The sequence below is a fragment of the Poecilia reticulata genome, chromosome 5, assembly GCF_904066995.2.
Source record: "Poecilia reticulata chromosome 5, P_reticulata-male-v2, whole genome shotgun sequence".
Taxonomy (NCBI): Eukaryota; Metazoa; Chordata; class Actinopteri; order Cyprinodontiformes; family Poeciliidae; genus Poecilia; species Poecilia reticulata.
The window spans coordinates 33,464,369-33,483,549 of NC_088834.1; the positions used below are offsets into that span (position 1 = coordinate 33,464,369).

At 39.0% G+C, this 19,181-nt stretch overlaps 1 protein-coding gene across 2 annotated transcripts in view; it reads right to left on the bottom strand.

The window, feature by feature from the left end:
* Window positions 1-7,476: 7,476 nt before the first annotated feature.
* Window positions 7,477-19,181, bottom strand: part of rybpb (RING1 and YY1 binding protein b) — a 55,071-nt gene continuing 43,366 nt past the window's right edge. The window contains exons 3-5 of one of the 2 annotated variants that reach the window (XM_008410589.3): window positions 15,303-15,620; window positions 14,519-14,617; window positions 7,477-10,647 (exon numbers count right to left, since the gene is read on the bottom strand). In XM_008410589.3, coding sequence (XP_008408811.1) covers window positions 10,398-10,647; window positions 14,519-14,617; window positions 15,303-15,620 — 667 coding nt within the window. In that variant the 3' untranslated portion in view covers window positions 7,477-10,397. The remainder of the gene's footprint in view (window positions 10,648-14,518; window positions 14,618-15,302; window positions 15,621-19,181) is intronic. The other variant, XM_008410590.3, reaches the window with a different exon arrangement.

Here is a 19,181-nt window from a genome sequence, read left to right on the forward strand (position 1 = left end):
ACACTAAATGACATCTTTATCATTGTTGCTAGGATTAGGGTAGCAACAATTACCCTAATTGTTGCTAAGTAAGTTTACTTCAAGTAAAGTAAACTTACTTTACTTGAAGTAAGAGTTAATATTAATGACACTGTAATAACACTAAATGATATCTTTATCATTGTTACTAGTTTCACTTTACTTGAGGTAAAAGATAATATTAATGACACTGTAATAACACATTCATAACTGGTGCTATTTGTTCCAATTTAGTTGATGTAAAAAATTGTTATCGACTCTGTTATTAAATCATTTGACAGTGTAATAAAGCTTAATGAAATCTTTATTGTTGGTGCTACTTGTTTCGCTTTATTTCAGGGAGTGGAAATATTAATCGCTGTTTTGGTAAAGCTTTTGATAGTGTAATAATTAAATCATTATGACTACTATTATGACACATTTATATCAGTAATGATTTCTTGGTTAATGTCAAGTTGTCGTAACAAAGACATTTTGAATAATGTCAACTTTGTATTAAAAGTGTCATGATTTACCGAATGACACTTTATGACAACAGTCATAAATATTCATAAAGACTTACTGATGTTCATGACAGACGTTATGTCATGTTTATGACAGCGTCATGTCAGTCTTATTCACACCCCTTCAAATAGTGTTACTGCATTTTTTAATAAAAGATGCCACGACTGAGAAAATAGATGAAAATAAAGCAACAGAAATGTCTTCACAAAATGACAGATATGGAAACTTATGCTAGGTGAAATGGACAAACAAAGCCTAAACATTGTGTGGCATATTTATGCTTCTACAAGATAATAGTTTAAAGATGTAAAATGTAACATAAAATTAGTTTTGGCTTCATTACTGCTCTGACTGTGTTCTTTCATCAAATCACTGTTTTTATAGTCCATGTAATGATTATATTCCAGATAGCAATTAATTAATTACCAAATTAGTTGACATTTATTTTAATAAGCAATTCATCCTGATTAATCTGCGTATTTCAGCCCTTTAAATTCCTACTTCATCAGTGCTTAGTTGTCAGGCTGAGGCAAGAATGTTTGAGCTTAATGTGAGGACATCCCATTAACTTGCCATAAAAATGTTAACAATAAAACATTTCTTTGCATTTTATACTGAAATGTCTAAAATTTCATTATTAATATTTTTAATGATCATTTCCATCCAAATGGTAATAAATGCCATATCTTCTGATAGATGCGTCCCATTCAATTCTGACATTGTTCCTTCAAAACTGCTGCATCATTCACTGCTGCTCTGAAAATGATCACAAAGCAAAAGAACTTGTACTAGACCGATTTGCCCAGACCTCCCTGCAGTCCTGCCTGTATGGAGGACCAAAACTGACATAATAATAAATAAAAGAATAGATATATATCGGACGTAAATAAAGAAAAGAATAAATATATATCCAACATAATAAATAAAAAAATCTATATAAAAATAAAAGTAGAAATATATAAATAAAAGAATAAATATATATTTAGATTTGCTGTATTTATTTCTGTATTTATTTCTATTATTTTCTGTATTATTTCCTCGCTGTATTTCTGCTTCGTCGGTATGCTAATGAGGTGGGCTGGCTTCTACGTCCAGCTCTTCTACTATTGGTCAATAAACAGGAAAGAGAATGATCCGTGTGCAGATCGATTGTGAATGCCTGCGCTGTGATCCTCTTCGGAGAACCTTATAGACCCTTTTCACAAGACGTCAAACATCCGTTTAACATCCTCACATCCACTATCTATACATAATCTAAACTGGACAAAAATCCTCGCTGATTGACACCAGTTGACTACTAAGGTACGTGTTTTGGTTTTTTTCTAGCTGTTAGTTGATATGCTAGGATAGCAATAGTAATTTGTTAGCTGGCTAACATTTCGTAGCCTTTCTGTTTTTAAAATAAAACGTATTTAGGCTCTAATCTTAATCACATTTTTATAGTATAGACTGGGGGGCCACCCCTCATGTAAAATGCGTGATCGTATTAAACTCTCCTCACTAACGCTAGTTTCACCACCCGCTAAGTAGCGACATTACCTGAAGCCACAAGTCCAAAACTTGACAGTTATGCCAAACACCCGCTACTCCACCACGTCCTGAGAAGTTAAACTCTTGCTACGATCAAGACATGAGGAGGAAGACGCTGTTTTAGATATAGATATTAACGTTTCATTGGAGAAATGTGATGATCTATCTATCTATATTAGCTGATTAACTTCACATTTCTCCAATGAATATTTATCAGATGATTAGAAGGTTAAGTTTCTTATACTTTGTTTTCCTGTGGTTTCTACTTGACAGTAGAAAATTGATAACATAGGAATAATAACTTTATATCCCTTTTAACAGGTTACACTTGATTCTACTGTGGTGCCTGTGGAAACGAAGTGCATGAAGTTTGTGCTCAGGTAAGAAAACCCTGTGGATCACATGTTGGGACTTCTGCTTCAAACTGCTCACTACAGTTTGGCATCGTCTCTGTCATCCACCAGTTCACTGCAGACTGACACCAGTTCACTGCAGACTGGCACCAGTTCACTGCAGACCGACACCAGTTCACTGCAGACCGACACCAGTTCACTGCAGACTGACACCAGTTCACTGCAGACTGACACCAGTTCACTGCAGACTGACACCAGTTCACTGCAGACTGGCACCAGTTCACTGCAGACTGACACCAGTTCACTGCAGACTGGCACCAGTTCACTGCAGACTGACACCAGTTCACTGCAGACTGACACCAGTTCACTGCAGACTGACACCAGTTCACTGCAGACTGGCACCAGTTCACTGCAGACTGACACCAGTTCACTGCAGACTGGCACCAGTTCACTGCAGACTGACACCAGTTCACTGCAGACTGACACCAGTTCACTGCAGACTGGCACCAGTTCACTGCAGACTGACACCAGTTCACTGCAGACTGGCACCAGTTCACTGCAGACTGACACCAGTTCACTGCAGACTGGCACCAGTTCACTGCAGACTGACACCAGTTCACTGCAGACTGACACCAGTTCACTGCAGACTGACACCAGTTCACTGCAGACTGACACCAGTTCACTGCAGACTGACACCAGTTCACTGCAGACTGACACCAGTTCACTGCAGACTGACACCAGTTCACTGCAGACTGACACCAGTTCACTGCAGACTGACACCAGTTCACTGCAGACTGGCACCAGTTCACTGCAGACTGACACCAGTTCACTGCAGACTGACACCAGTTCACTGCAGACTGGCACCAGTTCACTGCAGACTGACACCAGTTCACTGCAGACTGACACCAGTTCACTGCAGACTGGCACCAGTTCACTGCAGACTGACACCAGTTCACTGCAGACTGGCACCAGTTCACTGCAGACTGGCACCAGTTCACTCCAGACTGACACCAGTTCACTGCAGACTGACACCAGTTCACTGCAGACTGGCACCAGTTCACTGCAGACTGACACCAGTTCACTGCAGACTGACACCAGTTCACTGCAGACTGGAACCAGTTCACTGCAGACTGGCACCAGTTCACTGCAGACTGACACCAGTTCACTGCAGACTGGAACCCGTCAAGGACCCAACATGGACGTCTTCTTAAGTTGTAAACCCCGAGTACATAATGTTGAAATAAAATTGATGTCTTTTCTAAATACATTTTCTCTATCAATGACTTAAATTGTTAACTGTAGTAATTATATTTGTGTAATGTAGTAACCATGCAGTGTTTAATATAATTATTAAATAGATGTTTTAAAGAAACAGCCACAAACCTTATGTCTTTGTTGCACAATGGCAGCTTTAATTTTAGCATTTCTTCTCCTCCACATACTTTGTTGCCAGATGTGTAAAATTTACAAAAAGAAGCAATTTAAATGTAAAAGTTGTACATATGTAGATTACTCAAGAGAAGCTATTTACAATAGTTTTTACAGAACTCTACACAACATCAATTCGTTTATTAATAGATACATATAGATATTAACTACAGAATAGATACACAAAGATTTCATTTCTAACAGCTGCTAGCAGTAGTGAGTGTTCATCCAAGAAGTGTGACTTGCAGGAGCAGGAGGCTCTGTACTGGTTTGTCCTTTTAAATCAAGAGGCCCATGATACTTTGACTAGGCAGCAGATGTCCCACAGCTGATTGACTGAACCTGCCATGGACAAAGGAACAGGATCATCTCAGATATGGTAGGTTGTTAGGTCGGCTACTGTAGAGAAAGATGGACAACAAAACAAATGGAGAAATTATGAATCACATCAGAATATATAAATTATTTGGCAGATGGTGCTTAAATCAATATTTCAAATGCTTTTCCAAACAACAGTGTTGGAAGATGTAAGTGATTTTAGTGAAACTTAACAACACAGCACTGAAAGGCAGCGGTGTACGTGTATGTTTCCTAACTGTGGCTAAAGCTGCTGCTAGCTGGTTTACTCTCCGATCGGAGTCAGTTTATTTTACAGAGTTAGAGAATGGTGAATTGACAATGAGTAATAACAGCTATCTAACACTTAAATGCTGTTATTAACCTTACCTTTTATTATGTCCTTAAGATAATGAGTATTTGTGAATTTTTCAGTCAGGTTTCCTGAGGACTGTTGAACTGAGGCCTAAAGCGCCACGTAGGCAGGCATTCACAATCGATCTGCACACGGATTGTTCTCTTTCCTGTTTATTGACCAATAGTAGAAGAGCTGGACGTAGAAGCCAGCCCACCTCATTAGCATACCGACGAAGCAGAAATACAGCGAGGAAATAATACAGAAATAAATAGAGAAAACAATACAGCAAATGGAAATATATATTTATTATTTTATTTATTTCTACTTTTATTTTTATATTGATTCTTTAATTTATTATTATGTTGGATATATATTTATTCGTTTATTTATTATTATGTCAGTTTTGGTCCTCCATATGCCTGTTCTGTCCAGACAAATGGCAGAAATAAGCAGAAACAAACCAACTGTAGTGCAGTAGAAGCACATAAAAGAAAAATAATGGTCGTCCATCAGTCTGGATTTGATCTGTATGCTGATATTCAAGATGCCAGATGAACTTCTGTAAGTTAAAAAGAAGGATTAGCATTTAATAAATTCTTTAAATACAGTCCATATATTTACTCAAATATATTTTCTTGTTGTCCCAGCTTGTTATCGCATTCCTTGTCAACTCCTGCCTGTTCTTTAGGAAACATGTTGAAATGCTGCCTGGACTGGCTTCAAAAAACAAAATCAAGACGTTAAAAAAGAAATCTAACAAATGTACTGATTTTAACTGGTGAATGAAAGAATGGCCCATATGTGTGTGTGTGTGTGTGTGTGAGAGAGAGACAGACTTTCTTTTTTTTTTGCCCCTATAGAGGTGTAACCAACAATGTTAAAAATGTTAGCATTTTTCCATTGAAAAAATGTGACCACATATTTTGACTAACTGCCAACAGATTTGAACAAACTGCATAATAATCCACATGATTGATAATAACTAACCTCTGGAGACACACAGTGATTGAAACCTGCTGTCTTTTGCGCTCTCCCTCAGTAATGTACCAACCTCCTGTCCCATCTTGAGTCTTCGTACAATTCCAACAGCTTTCAAATGACTTTTCTGCTGAATGTGACGCTTGAGGTGGTCCAACTTCCATTCAGTCCACTTTTCCCGCTGAAAACTCACTTGGTACTTTGGCTTCGCTGCATGTCTTGTAGAGTAGACCTTTCTCACTCGGAAAAGAAAAAATCTCACCCAGTTTCACCGCTTGTTCTTCTATTTGCACATACTCAGACAGCCATTCCATCCTAAAAGAACCGCATTTCTTTTTTACTTTGTCTTGTGAGCGGATGTGTCGCTGCCCGTTCGATTCGCCATGATAAGGAGTTGCGTTTCTTAACTCCGCCGCACTGTTAGCAAGCTAACCTGCACGGCGCGTATGGGCAGGACACATAGAGCTACCAGCGCTCTGATTGGCTGCATAGCATAATTAAACCGTATCGTATCATTGGCTGAACATCTGTCACTCACTGCGTTCCATTGAAAAACGGTACGGAATAAGACATTATTGGTCTAATTTAATATATTAGATTCGGTCATATATTAGATATTAATTAATACGTTTATGGTGGATTTTATTTTATGCGCTGCATAGATTTTCTTGTGCGCTGAGACTGCGAGCAGAGCGCGATTGCGCAGGCGCGCAGCTTAGAGGGAACATTGGTCAAGTGTTATGTTGCTATTCCACAGGGGCAGCCTGGAACATCACAATCAATAAGTTCAGACAATCCACCCCTCACATTATCCGAATGAGAAAAGGAACTTAAAAATATAATTCAGGATTTTTGAAGTAAAGTTCTGCTTAAAAAAAGAAGCGGTGTGCCACCAATAACCTTCCTGCATGAAATATGCTTCGAGAGGAATTTTTTCATGTGAAAACTAAGTTGTGTAAGAAGCAAAAATATAATCACTTTAAGTATACACAGTAGACCCCAATTATTCACAGTTCAGTTTTTGTTAGTACATCTATTTGTGAATATATCTGTGGAAAGTCACTCTAAAATTTTTGTGGAATGACTCTTAGTGGAATTTTCTGTTGAGCGTAAAATATTTGAAAGAAAATGCAATTTGGAAATGCAAAATATCTGGGGATTATGCTAGCTGACACAATTCAGGTGTATCATTTCTTTTCCTTGGCACTGATTGCACCAATTGCAGTTGGCTGATTGCCAATTACCAATGTTTTAAAAGTCAGACCTCCAATTCCAATTTTGGCTGATGCCATTTTTTTTTATCTGAAATTTTGCTAAATATAGCAAAAAATTTGCTATATTTGCAGACATATTTGCAGTCATGTCTGCAAATATGCAGACATGACTTGGTGGACTGGTCTGTCAGTCAAACCTCACTCATGGGAGACAGAGCATAAAAGGACAGCGGTTTATTTTTAGACCTTTGTCATACTTCATATGTATGTATTGACCAATCACTAATCTCTCCAAATTAAGGAAATTGGCACAGATAAATCAGCTGGCTGAAAAATCAGTGCACCCCTACTCTTAAGAGCAGAGAAAAGGAAGACTATAGCTGTTAGCTTCTGCGGTAGCGCTAAGCCAGGTTCCGGCTGTCCGTATTGGAATTACTTCCAAAAAAACCCTGAAGTTGGAATTCTAGGTGGGAAGGTCAAAGGTTGCTCAGCATTCCAAGTTCAGTCTGCTACATGTAACACACACACACACACACACCCACCCCTGGCAAAGGCAGCAGGTGTGAAATATCTAGTAATTATTAAGACAATACACATTGGGGGAGGATGTTCCTTTGTGTTTTTTATGCATAAAAGAAACATGTTGCTTTTGATTTGTGTTGCTAATAGCCATTAGCATCAGTGCTTTATCAGAACCTCATTTAAAAAGTCTTTACACACGTGAGAGGTGTCAATGAGAAACCCGAGGCAACCAGAGGACAGGTTACTTTGACAGTTTTATTTGTGAAAAACTACAAGCAAAATTCATAAATAGACATTTCTATCTGAAACGGAGGAAAAATGATCAGGTTAGCCTAGAAGCGCAAAGTCGTGCACATGCCAGAAACATGTATTAGTTAACATCATTAGCTAGACAAGGAGCCGTGATCTGCTGAAAATGCTGCGTACATTTCCACACCAGGAACATAAGGTGACGATTTCACAAGAAGGAAACGATGACACCATCAGCTGGAAGTCAAACAAAAAAGAAGGAAACAACAAAAAACTGGACTAAACAATGGATACTTGTACTGTCTCTAAAAGTTTCTCTCTTTTTTCTTAAACCAAGCAATAACTTTAAAAGCATTGTACAAGACATTGTTACAGGAAGAAAAATTTGTTTTGTATAATACACTTAATTAGAAGTTCACGTTTAAGGTTATACAGTAAATAAAACAAGCATTCTATATTTGGGTCTCTGAACAAACAAAGCTAAAATATGTAACCATCTTTACACAGTAAATTAAGGTTACTGGTCGCACACAAGAACAGAACTGCTTGCGCGGGAGGGGAAAAAACCTGGAAAACTAAAAACAGAAAAAAAGGACCTCAGCTTAGTTACTCATAGTGTTTGCCTTTGCACCTTTTTAAAATTCTATTTACAAGCAATAATTCATATACCCAGCAAAATGGCCATCTGTTAATTTAACAATGAATGCCGTGAGTACTCCATCCTTGTGAATGTGGTTACAGCCGAGGCAGGTGAGAGAAAGCAGCTTTTCCAGACCTCATCGGTTCAGATTGTTTAATTCTCCTTCCTTCTCAGCCTGATTTTTACAGTTCCGTTTCTGCTCAACACTGATTCTGTATGCAATAAAGCACACAACTGTAGCTTAAATGCAAGGGTGGTTAAAAAAAACGTTAACTCCTGGACTTGTTGGAACAAGATTATTGTTCTTTTGTGAGAATCTGCAGAGCAGATTTTATCCTCCCCTCTACGTTTCCTGGGAGTTTCTATTGCTCTATTGGTGACCTGAAGGGGGGAGCTACGCGTTGCTGCACTGCGTGAAGCTAGCTTCATGCCCAACGCGTTAACCTGGGCGCGAGGACTTACTTGGCCAACACATTGGCCTTGCGCGTGTGTCGCGGTTGTGCACCACCGTTCACACAAACTAGAGGCTTTGGACAGTTCCATCCCACCACACTGGCGTTTTTGTAATTCCTCCATGAAGGCTCATTTTAGGAGGATACGGCTACAACACACGTCAACTATAAACGCAGTACCAAATGGCTCTCGTGCGCGCTCAACACAAACTTTCAAAAGCACGACTATAACTCAGCTTTTAGTCAAGAATGAAGCTTTTGTTTTTTCTTATTCCACTAAGGCAAAAGTCTACAGTACAGCAGCCCGTTCCTCCCCCTTCCCCCACGCCGGGTTGGCCACACACAGAGACACTGAGTGTATAATAAGAACACCATTTACATGGATTATATTAGTCTTTATTTAAACTGTTATTCATCTCACACATTAGATAATTGCATTTCAAATTGTTATTCATCTGTATGTATCATGTCATTATGAAATTCCTTTGGTCCTTCAATAAATAAAACTAAGATATCATATACACATTTATTCTTTATACAATTTCTTACAGGTTAAAGGAAATTATGTTGGTCTATTCTCAGCTAAGGTGTAAAGTTCTTTAAAATCCTTATATTAAACCTCGTTGCTATAAAATTTTATTCGCATTCCAATAAGTACTGTCATGTTTTTTGCCTTCAGTGACAGGAACCTTAAATGAATACACATAAAAAAACAAGTCAATTGAATTGCCAAATCTGATTTTTTTTTTTTTTTTTTTCACTTTTGTAGCATGCACTTTCCATGTGAAGATGAAGATCCAAACATTGTCTTCAGGACCACAACAACAAAAATAATTAAAATTATCCATTTTTGACACCATAAGGTCTGGATTTTACAGTGTGTCTTGGTTTCACCAAGAACTGTATCCTTCAGTCAAAGAAACCAGGAAGCGTGGCCACTCCAAACTCTGACCTTCAGCCACAAAACTCAACGTGTGAAGCATGGAATGTAGAAAATATCAACAGCTTTTAGTGTTTTACACAACAGCCTACACTGTACAGTGAGAGGACAGAAGGTATTGTACAATCTGCGAGAGCATACTAAATGGGAGTCAAGCCGGTTAGAGAATTTTAAAAAATTGCAGAGGTTTCCACAGTGCTGTTGAGAAACGTGAAGGACAGTTTGATTCATAAACACTTTCTCATATTGAGGAAAAAATGGGCACTCCCAGATCTGTAGAATCACTTCACAGTGTATCTAGCACCTGTGTGTGTGTAATCCTAACATTTTTAATGTAGTGAAAACACTGATCAACCAGCAGAGCTACGCAGCAAAAGCCTGAATGTAAAAATCCGAAAATATCAAAGCATACAGGTGCAACAGGTAATAAATAAGGGCAATAATAGTTATTCAAATGGTGGTGGTTACTGTGCCCAGCGGAGATTTCTTCTTTACAAAAACAGAACAAATTGGGGAGAAAAAAAAAAAAAAGACTTGGCCTCACACCCACGTACAAATATAAAACAATACAGACAAATATTTGGATGCTACCAGAAGGACGGGACGGGAGTTAATCCCTGCAGCCAGGACGACACGGGTTAGTTTGTTTCCCCTTAAAGCGTCACACACCATCTCTCATCCAGCCGGCTCCGCTCAGCATCCAGGGAGAAATCATGGAATGGAGGGCAGGGCAGCAACGGGAAATGGTGACAACTCCCTCTTCACCCCCCCTCCTCCAATGGGATCCATAGTGTCCAGACGTATGGGCAAGGAGGAGAGTGGGAGTGAAGCACTGGGAGGCAATGGGAATACACAAAAAAATAAGAAGCAGGTGCTCAGAATGACTCGTCGTGCCCCACAGACAGGTCCCCTTTGGGGGTGGAGGCACGCGACGAGCCTTTGTCCATGCTTTCGGAGCCAGAGCTCTGATGCTGCTGTTCAGAGCCCGCGCTGGACGTGATGGTGGATGAAGATGTGGATGAGGAGCGGGTCTTCTCCTTAAAGTCCGTTATGATCACTGTCACGTTGCCTACGGTGATGGCCAGCTGCTGGGCGGTACTCCGATCAATGTTCTTCAGCTTGGGCCTGATGGCGCACACAAACAGAAACGCTTTTAAAAAAAAAATAAAAAAATACATTTACAGTTTCACAGAGGGGAAAAAAATTGACTGATGAGCAGAATTAGACCGCCAGTCCTGATCTGTCATCTTTTAGATTGTGCCGACTAGAGACACAACAATCTTATAGTAATATCTGCATCAGTCCCGATATTTCAAAAACCCAAAGGGTTGGGCACATTGTCAACCCTTGTGACAATGTGCCCAAAATTTCTAGCTTTGTGCTAGAATTAGACTAGCACAAAGCAGTCTAATTCTATGCTTTGTGCTCTGAACAATGTCATGCTTTATTATTTATTTTACATTATATATAAAATTCCCAATTGCACTTTCTGAACCATTTTATTATTTTACATAGGCTATTATACTCCTAATTGCACTGGCTGAACAAATTCAAGTTGTGTAGTTTTTACATGCTTGACCAAGCTTGTGAAGCCATTGGTGGATTTAAGGATAATGTGCTGGTGCAGAGATCAAATAAATTTGTAATTCACTATATTAATGTCTTTTTAAAACAAGAAACATTTTAAATCAATTCAACACTGTTTTTCAGTATCATATCTGTATCGGCTGATACTAAACGTCAGATATTGGTATCAGATGTGAAAAAAGGTGTATTGGTGTGTCCCTAGTGATAACACTCTTCAGTGTGGAAGTTCTTACAGAGAGAAAAAGAGTTAGTTGGCTGTTCTTCCAATCACTGAGGTCAAATTCTTTTACTAATGCAAATCATGTTACATTTGTAGGTAGATTAGCAGATATGAATTAATGACAGTGGCTCCGCTTTGTTCCTGAAAAGAAGTTCTACAATTTCATAATTTTAAACAGTTGAGTAGTGTTTATACTTAGAAAATAATATTTGTAAAAAACTACCAGTACAGCTTACATGGTTTGGGCCAAAGAGTGTTATATAAAGTACAGCATTGCCAAAAATTCATAACAAAAAAACAAACAAAAAAATAAAATAATAATAATAAAACGTTGGTAAGCTCCAAAAGATTGGGGCCCTGAGCTACTGGCCCTGTAAGCCCTTTCTGAAGTCTGGGTGAAGAGGAGAGGCTGTTATCATTTGAGGCGCCAGATTAAAGCTTCAATCTAATCCACATTCCCATGGACCTGCCTGGTCTGAATAATGGAATAAAATACAGAAAAAGAATAAACACAATACATCACAAACGCAGCTATAAGTCAGACAAACAAGTTTTCTAAAAAGAAAACTATTTACAGAGGCATGCAAGCTGGTCAGGTACTTTTAGTTCATTTTTAGTCACATTTTTTTGTTGATTTAACAAAGATACTGGTCAAATATAGAGTAGGTGACATCGAGTAATTTTTTCTGCATTTGTTATGACTGGGCATAGCCTTGGTCAGCAAGTCATTGAGCCATTAGGAATAGTAAATATACATTACATTGAACAAACCAGTCTGTCTTAAGATACATGATGTTTCTGCTCAAATGAAATGCTTGAGCATAAGAATCATCACTGGACTTTCTGTAAGGAGGTTCGTCTCCTAAAGGTTCATTAAAACTTTATTACAAAACTGTGCAGTGTGAATATTAAGCACTTTCAAACACTTCATACAAAAATCAAGCACTTTCCAAATCTTAAAAACACTTTTTTTTTTATTCAAACATTTTCAAGGATTTCAAGCACCAATGCAATCCTTATAGGTCTGTTCAGAAGTCGCGTTAACAGAATATTTTCCGTATTTGACCGGTTATAATTCACACTCTTGACTGATGTGAATTATAGATTTTACGCAAAGAGTTCATCGCAGAATCAATTAAAATCAAATAATAAAAAGGTCCTTTCTGAAATTCATCTTACGGACACTGAACTAAATGCATCTTAGTTCAACTCTTCAACAGCTGACAGCGTGTTGAAGAGTTATGAACAGGAAGCTTTGGAGTCTCTTGTTCAGAAGCGCATTCCAAACTTTTGGTTAAAGTGGAGTGTTTAATTCCAGTCTCCAGTACAGACCAGAGAAAAACAAAGGCTTTTCAATGTTGTGTTAATTCATTTATAGTGTAAACAGAGGAGCCGGCAGTTTATCTTGAGGAAATAAAGGTGCAGAAGTTAATAAGAATGCAACATGCACAGTGCGCTGCAAAACCAATGCTGCGAAGAATTAATCTTAACTCATCCAGCGGTTTTAACAAATGGAGCTGCCCACAAGGAGAGAGGCGCTCAGGAGGAGCACGGCAGACGCAACATCTGCCCGTTTTGGGACAGCAAAACCACACACAAAAAAAACCCAAAATCCTCATAAAAGCGCACACCCAGACTGCACACAGGATAAAAAAAAACTCACAGAGTTCAATTGATCAGTTTGGGTCACACAGATCCAACTGAGTAATGAACCAGCGCAGATTTTTCTGCAGATGTGAACCAGGAGGAATTTGAGAGGCACTGTGCATTCAGACCCCAGCAGGTGAGGTGCTGGTGATTAAAGTGGAGTCATTTAATTTCAGTTATTATAAGTTATTGGGGCCAAAGTCTGTGTTTTTTTCACTACAGAGAAAAAGTTACATGTGTTCATCTGCTCTATATGTGATGGATCTGGATTCACGGTTCAACTAGGTGATTATTGACTAAATTGCATAAAATCCAGCTAAATAGCCGATGTTAATATGATTATAATTTGATGGGTAAAAATAGAACATGACCAATTTTTTTTTTATGCTGTCGATCAAAATGACAGAACTAAAAGGTCTAGCGTGACCTCTGGGTCTGTTGATTACAAATTTGGCCGATACCATTTTTTTTTGTCTGAGAAGTTGATAAATATAATGACAAAGTTGCCAAGTCAGCAATAGTGGAGTGACTATTAACCACACATATGCAGACGTGACCTGGTGGACATGTCCTCTTTGGCATTAGAGGAAAAGGACACAGTGGCTGATTTTCAGACCTTTTGTGGAGGTGGCTTAGATTTGTTTAACATGTTTGGAAGTAAATGTGAGCGTTAAAATTCTTAAATATTGTTATTTAAGAACATATTATACTTTGAAGTGATCTTTTTTGGGGAGGTGGGGGATGGGGGGCAGGGGGGTGGAGGAGTACATTGGGTATAGTGCAGTAGTTTAATATTCCAGTTCTTTTCGACACTGGTCCTCAAGGCACACTGCCCTGCAACTTTTAAGCATTCCTCTGCTTCAGCACACGATTTCAAGTGATGGCTGATTAACAAGGTTTTGCTGATTTTGAATGTGGTTTGTTGAAGTAGGGGAACATCTACACACATGTAAGTGTGCTTTGAGGACCCGGGTTTTGAATACTGCTACATTCTGTGTGTGTAAAAAAAATATAAAAGATACATTTTCAATGTACAGATATTTTATAGATAAGCTATTCCATAGCTTGGAGGAGACAAAAATAGTGAAATAAAGTACACTTTTCATTTTTCAACAAATCAGAATAATATATAAAATTTTTAAATGGCATTTAATCAATTATGGAAATTCAAAAAGGTTTACTAAAAATCCAAAAAATTCAGCAAAAAATGATGAATTTTTTGCTGCCATAAAGGCAGCTAAAAGTGCTTCACATCATAAAGTCACCAATTATGAAACAAGGAATAAACATTACATTTGGTCAAATGTCATCTGTGGTCCCAGGGCATGTGAGGGTGCTTACCAGCATTATACTAGATTACTGAACTCACTGGGTGACACACATGAAGAGTCAGAACAAGTGCATGAAAAAAACAGAGTGGGTGTTTAGTATAAGAGATCAATTGTGAAGCACTTCACGCTTCCACACCTCTTTACTGGATGAGTTTCATTAACCAGAAGTGCAGTGAGTCGTGTGCTGAGCCATAGAAGGCTTACTGCTCACCTGGAAATGTGAGAGTTCTTGTTGGACTTTGTTGCAGATTTCCCAGACTGTATGCTCTGTTTGTCACTTGGAGGACTCTGATTGTTGTCTGATTTGGGTCTGCGGGAAAACAGAAATGAGGTGATGAGTTATGGAAAACCGCCATTCACAAGTCAAGTTTAGTCTAGTACAGCAAAAAAGGCAGCTCAAAATGCTTTACATCATAAAAACATCATACAGTCACCAATTATGAAATAAGCAATAAACATTACATTTTGTCAAATGACATCATCCAAATCATCAAGCAAATACACAAATATCTTTATCAATGTTCCACTTATTACTACTCAATAGCAACTCTAAACAGTTTAGTTTTAAATATAGACTTAAAGGAACTCAGCGTTTTGGTTGTTTTGCAGTTTTCTGGAAGTTTGTTCCAGATTTGTGGTGCATAGAAGCTGAATTCTGCTTCTCCATGTTTGGTTCTGCAAAGCAGACCGAAAGGTTGATACAAAAACAGATCTTTAATGTATTTTGGTGCTAAGCCGTTCAGTGATTTATAAACTTACAACATTTTAAAGTATTTTAAAGTCGATTCTCTGAGCTCCAGGGAGCCAGTGGCAGGACTTTAGAACTGGGGTAATGCGCTTTATCTGTTGCAGTAATAAATGCGACAAAAGATGAACGCCTGAATGTGCTTCTCTAATGCTTGGACAATAATTTCAGTTTTGTTTCTAGACAGCTGGAGAAAGTTATTACACATACACGCATTGATTATCCCCAAGTGACAACCCGGCATACTAACTCTGACACTGACTTGGTCTTTTTGCTGCTGGGCTTCTTTGTGACAGCTGGTGTGATGTCCTTCTCCCTGTCAGGTTTGTCTTTGACAGGCTGCTCTATATCACTCTTGTCCTTCTCTGTGATATCCCCCTCTGGTGCAACGCTCTCAGGGCGCTCTCCCTCGGGGCGTCCCTCCCCACTGGCCCGCTCTCCTTCACTGTGTGGACGCTCCTTGTCCGTGCGCTCGCTTCTCTCTCTCCGGTCCTTCTTGGGCGGGGGAGGCATGGTGTACTGCTGAGCTGCCTGCTGGGCGACCAGCTGGGAGTTTATCCGAGGTTTTCTGTGGAGAAAATCCGAGGCACAGACATGAATTACTGTCGTAGTGGAACTGTAAGCTGACCCTCGTCATGCAGCAACATGGTAACACTGCAGCAGACAGGGGTGAACAAACAGGTACCTAGTCCTAGCTGCAGTAGTTACTTATTAGCATTGCACCTCTGTCTTGAAGGCAGAGGTGCAATGCTAATAAGGGCTGTAATAAAACAATGCACGGGATCACAAAGTGGAAGGTTGGCAGAATGTCGCACAGGTTCTCTAATCTGATTACTGCAGGGTTGGCCCTGTTTGACTGAGATTCAGTCGGTCATGGTATTTGCTTTCTAGCAACCACAGAGCACTCCTGAACTCTAATCACACTACTATGTTGATGCATTTAAAATGTTCACACAAAGAAATTGTGACCTCTCCCTCATTCTGCTCTGCAAAGAGAAACTGTAGGGAAGTACGACATCTTGCAAAATTGTTTATACCATTTTTACCACAAACTTTGATGCATTTGGGGTGACAGTGGCAGGAGTTTGCCCTGCTATCAGTGGATCACTGGTTCAATTCCTGGTCCGCCTGCTTCACCCACCTTGCCTGCTGGTGGGTGAAGGGCCAATGGCACAAAAATTTGGAGCCTTACTTCTGTCAGCCTGCCCCAAGGCAGCTGTAGCTACAATCCAGTAGCTTGTCATCAACAGTATGTGAATGAGCCCTTTCAGATTTCAATTGGAGATATAAAAGGGTTTACAAATAAAATTGATTATTATTATTCTACTGGGATTTTATGTTATAAATCAACACAAAGTAGTTTATACTTGTGAATTAGAAGGAAAATGATGCATGGTTTTCAAAATAATCAAATTTTAAAGACAAAAAATTTGACTCAACTTTGTCAGTTCTTCACAGAAACACTTTGGGCACCAATTGCAGTTTTTAACTGATCACCAAACTTTAAAAAGCCCAACCTGCCAATGTCAATTTTGGCTGATGCCATTTTTTTTTTGTCCGATTAGTCGCCAAATATAGCAACAAAGTTGGTAAGTTGGTAACAGGGGGAATATTTTATCCACCCACATGCGTCCTGTGGGCTGGTCTGTCAGTCATCCCTTTCTCGTGGCAGAGCAATAAAGGACTGGCTGATTTTCAGACCTTTGCTGGAGTAGATAACAGCGATGATGAGGTTTTTTTTATTTTTATTTATTTTTTATTTAAGTATTGGTCAATCATTGATCTCTCAAAACTGAGGAAATTGGGGCCAGTTTATTGGTGCACCCCTACTTTTGGTATCTTTCTTAGTTCAAACTGACATTTTGGCCCATTCTCCTTTACAAAATACCAAAGTTTCAGTCAGATTGTATTAAGAGAGTTCAAGTTTGATAACAGATTCCAAATTGGATTTAGGTTCAGACTCAGACTAGGCCAGTGTTTCTCAATTATTTTCTGTCGTGCCCCCCCTAGGAATCTTTTTTTTTTTCGCGCGCCCCTCCTAAATTCTGGTGCCCCTCCCGCCCCAGAATTTAAATACCATTATGGACCTGTTCATATTTAATAATTTATCGTACAAACCACTGGCTCTAGCATTGTATGACCTTATTATCAAAGCCGCTGTTTTATTGTTCTCAAAATAATTTCCAAAATCAGTTTATTGAGTGAATCACTAACATCTAATCAAGACTACTCAGTTTGAAAAAGAAAAAGTGCAAATGATTGAATGGGATGTGCATTTTTAGACTTAATACAGTAAAACCTTTAACCACGCATTGGTTACTTGTCAGTTTCTTCAGTTTAGTTTTTCACAAGGTATATAATTTTTAACATTTATTGTGAAAAAAGTTTCAGCAATATTGCTTATATTTCTGCTTGTCAGATGAGAAGAGTTGAAAAGTGGATAACATTTTGAATTAATAAAAAGATAGGTTCCGTCTATTCCCTGGCCTTTTTCTGTGAGCTATGGTACTTGCTGATGGAGTGTAAGTGCCAGACTCTGAGTGTTTGATTTGGGTTTTAAATACGAGTAAGTTTGGACGAGAATAACGTCGTAATTTTATGACAACTTTTCACCATACTGCACTAAATTGCGGAATACTGAGGGTCTTGCAAGGTTATAGCTGGTACTGATTTAGCAAATGACTAAGTACTAAATGTTTTAGCACATCAAAAGCAAATTTTCAGCCCCAGGTCTTTAAAACGATTGTTTAAACAACTTTTTATTTAATAGAAAAAACTAGACTTGCTGAGCAGGTCATGTTACACATCACTCTATTGAAGCTTTTTAACTTAACGACTTTCTTCAGGCAATATTGCGTCTTTACTCTGCCAATATTTAAATTATCCTGCTAATGCCACTGGGTTCTGATAGTATGACAGTATTCTTATATTTGAAAATGAAAATTTCTTAGCCTGGCCATAAAACTCTGTCATACTGGTTTTACTGACCTCTGCTGCCGTTTTTTCTTTTCACTGTCAAACCTCTCCATCTCTCCTCTATGACGGTAGACATATTTCAAAACATCTGCGCTTGTGTCCGTCGCTCCATTTTTGTTCTTCTGCTCCGTTTACAACAGGGTTGTGTAGCTACTTTTACTGGCTTCAACAGGCAGCCTGTTAATTAGTTTGAACGCTGCTGCCACCTAGTGACCGGAGGCTTGTTTTTCAGTTAAGCATGAATAAAGACGATATAAAGTCTTGCTTCCCCCGGACACTTCGCCACGCCCCGCTGGGGGGCTGTGCCCCACTATTTGAGAAGCACTGGACTAGGCCATTCTACCATATGCTTTGATCTAAATCACTGCCTTGCAGCTCTAACAGTTCTACTGGTTGATTAAATTAATTAACATTCACTTTTCAAACTTAAAAAAAAGGTTTTCTTTCAGAATTTTCCCAGTATTTAGCTCCTTCCATGTTCCTCTGTGACGCTGCCACCACCTTGTTTCACCACAAGGTTATGTCTATACGTCGTGCACATGTAGCCGGTAACATCATGTTTTGCATGAAGGCCATACATTTTCATTTTGGTCTCATTTGGTCAGAGCATCTCTGCTTCACCGAGTATGAACACTTCTGCACTAATTCAGACATCTGGGCTTAGACACACTCATACACACACACCACATGAATCCTAGCAAATCCACTGCAACCTAATGGACACCAGCTGGCAACATCTGTGGAGACCCCTCAGGATAGAGGAGAGGCTGACTGCACAGCCCAAACTGCTGCCAGCAACTAGGAACCCATGGAGAGAAGGGAACCACTGCTGTATTTCTGGATCAAACCAACACCTGTGGGCTGCTGAAGTAACTACCCTCTTAGGAGAAATGTGTACCAAACCCTTCAAATTCTAACTTAGACACATGAGCTAGCTGGGATATAGAAAATCAGCAAGTATTTTTTCTATATCCCAGGAGAGTCCTTGATCTTCTCACCTCCAGTTTACCTGCAAAACCTGCAGTCAAATAATGAGCTAAGAGTTGAAGAAACTTGTCTGATTCAAGCACCACTCCAGATAAACAAGAACTGAAGAAACTAGAACTTCACGTTTCGTTTTAAGAGGCTTTCTGCTGAGAGTGGCTTTCATACA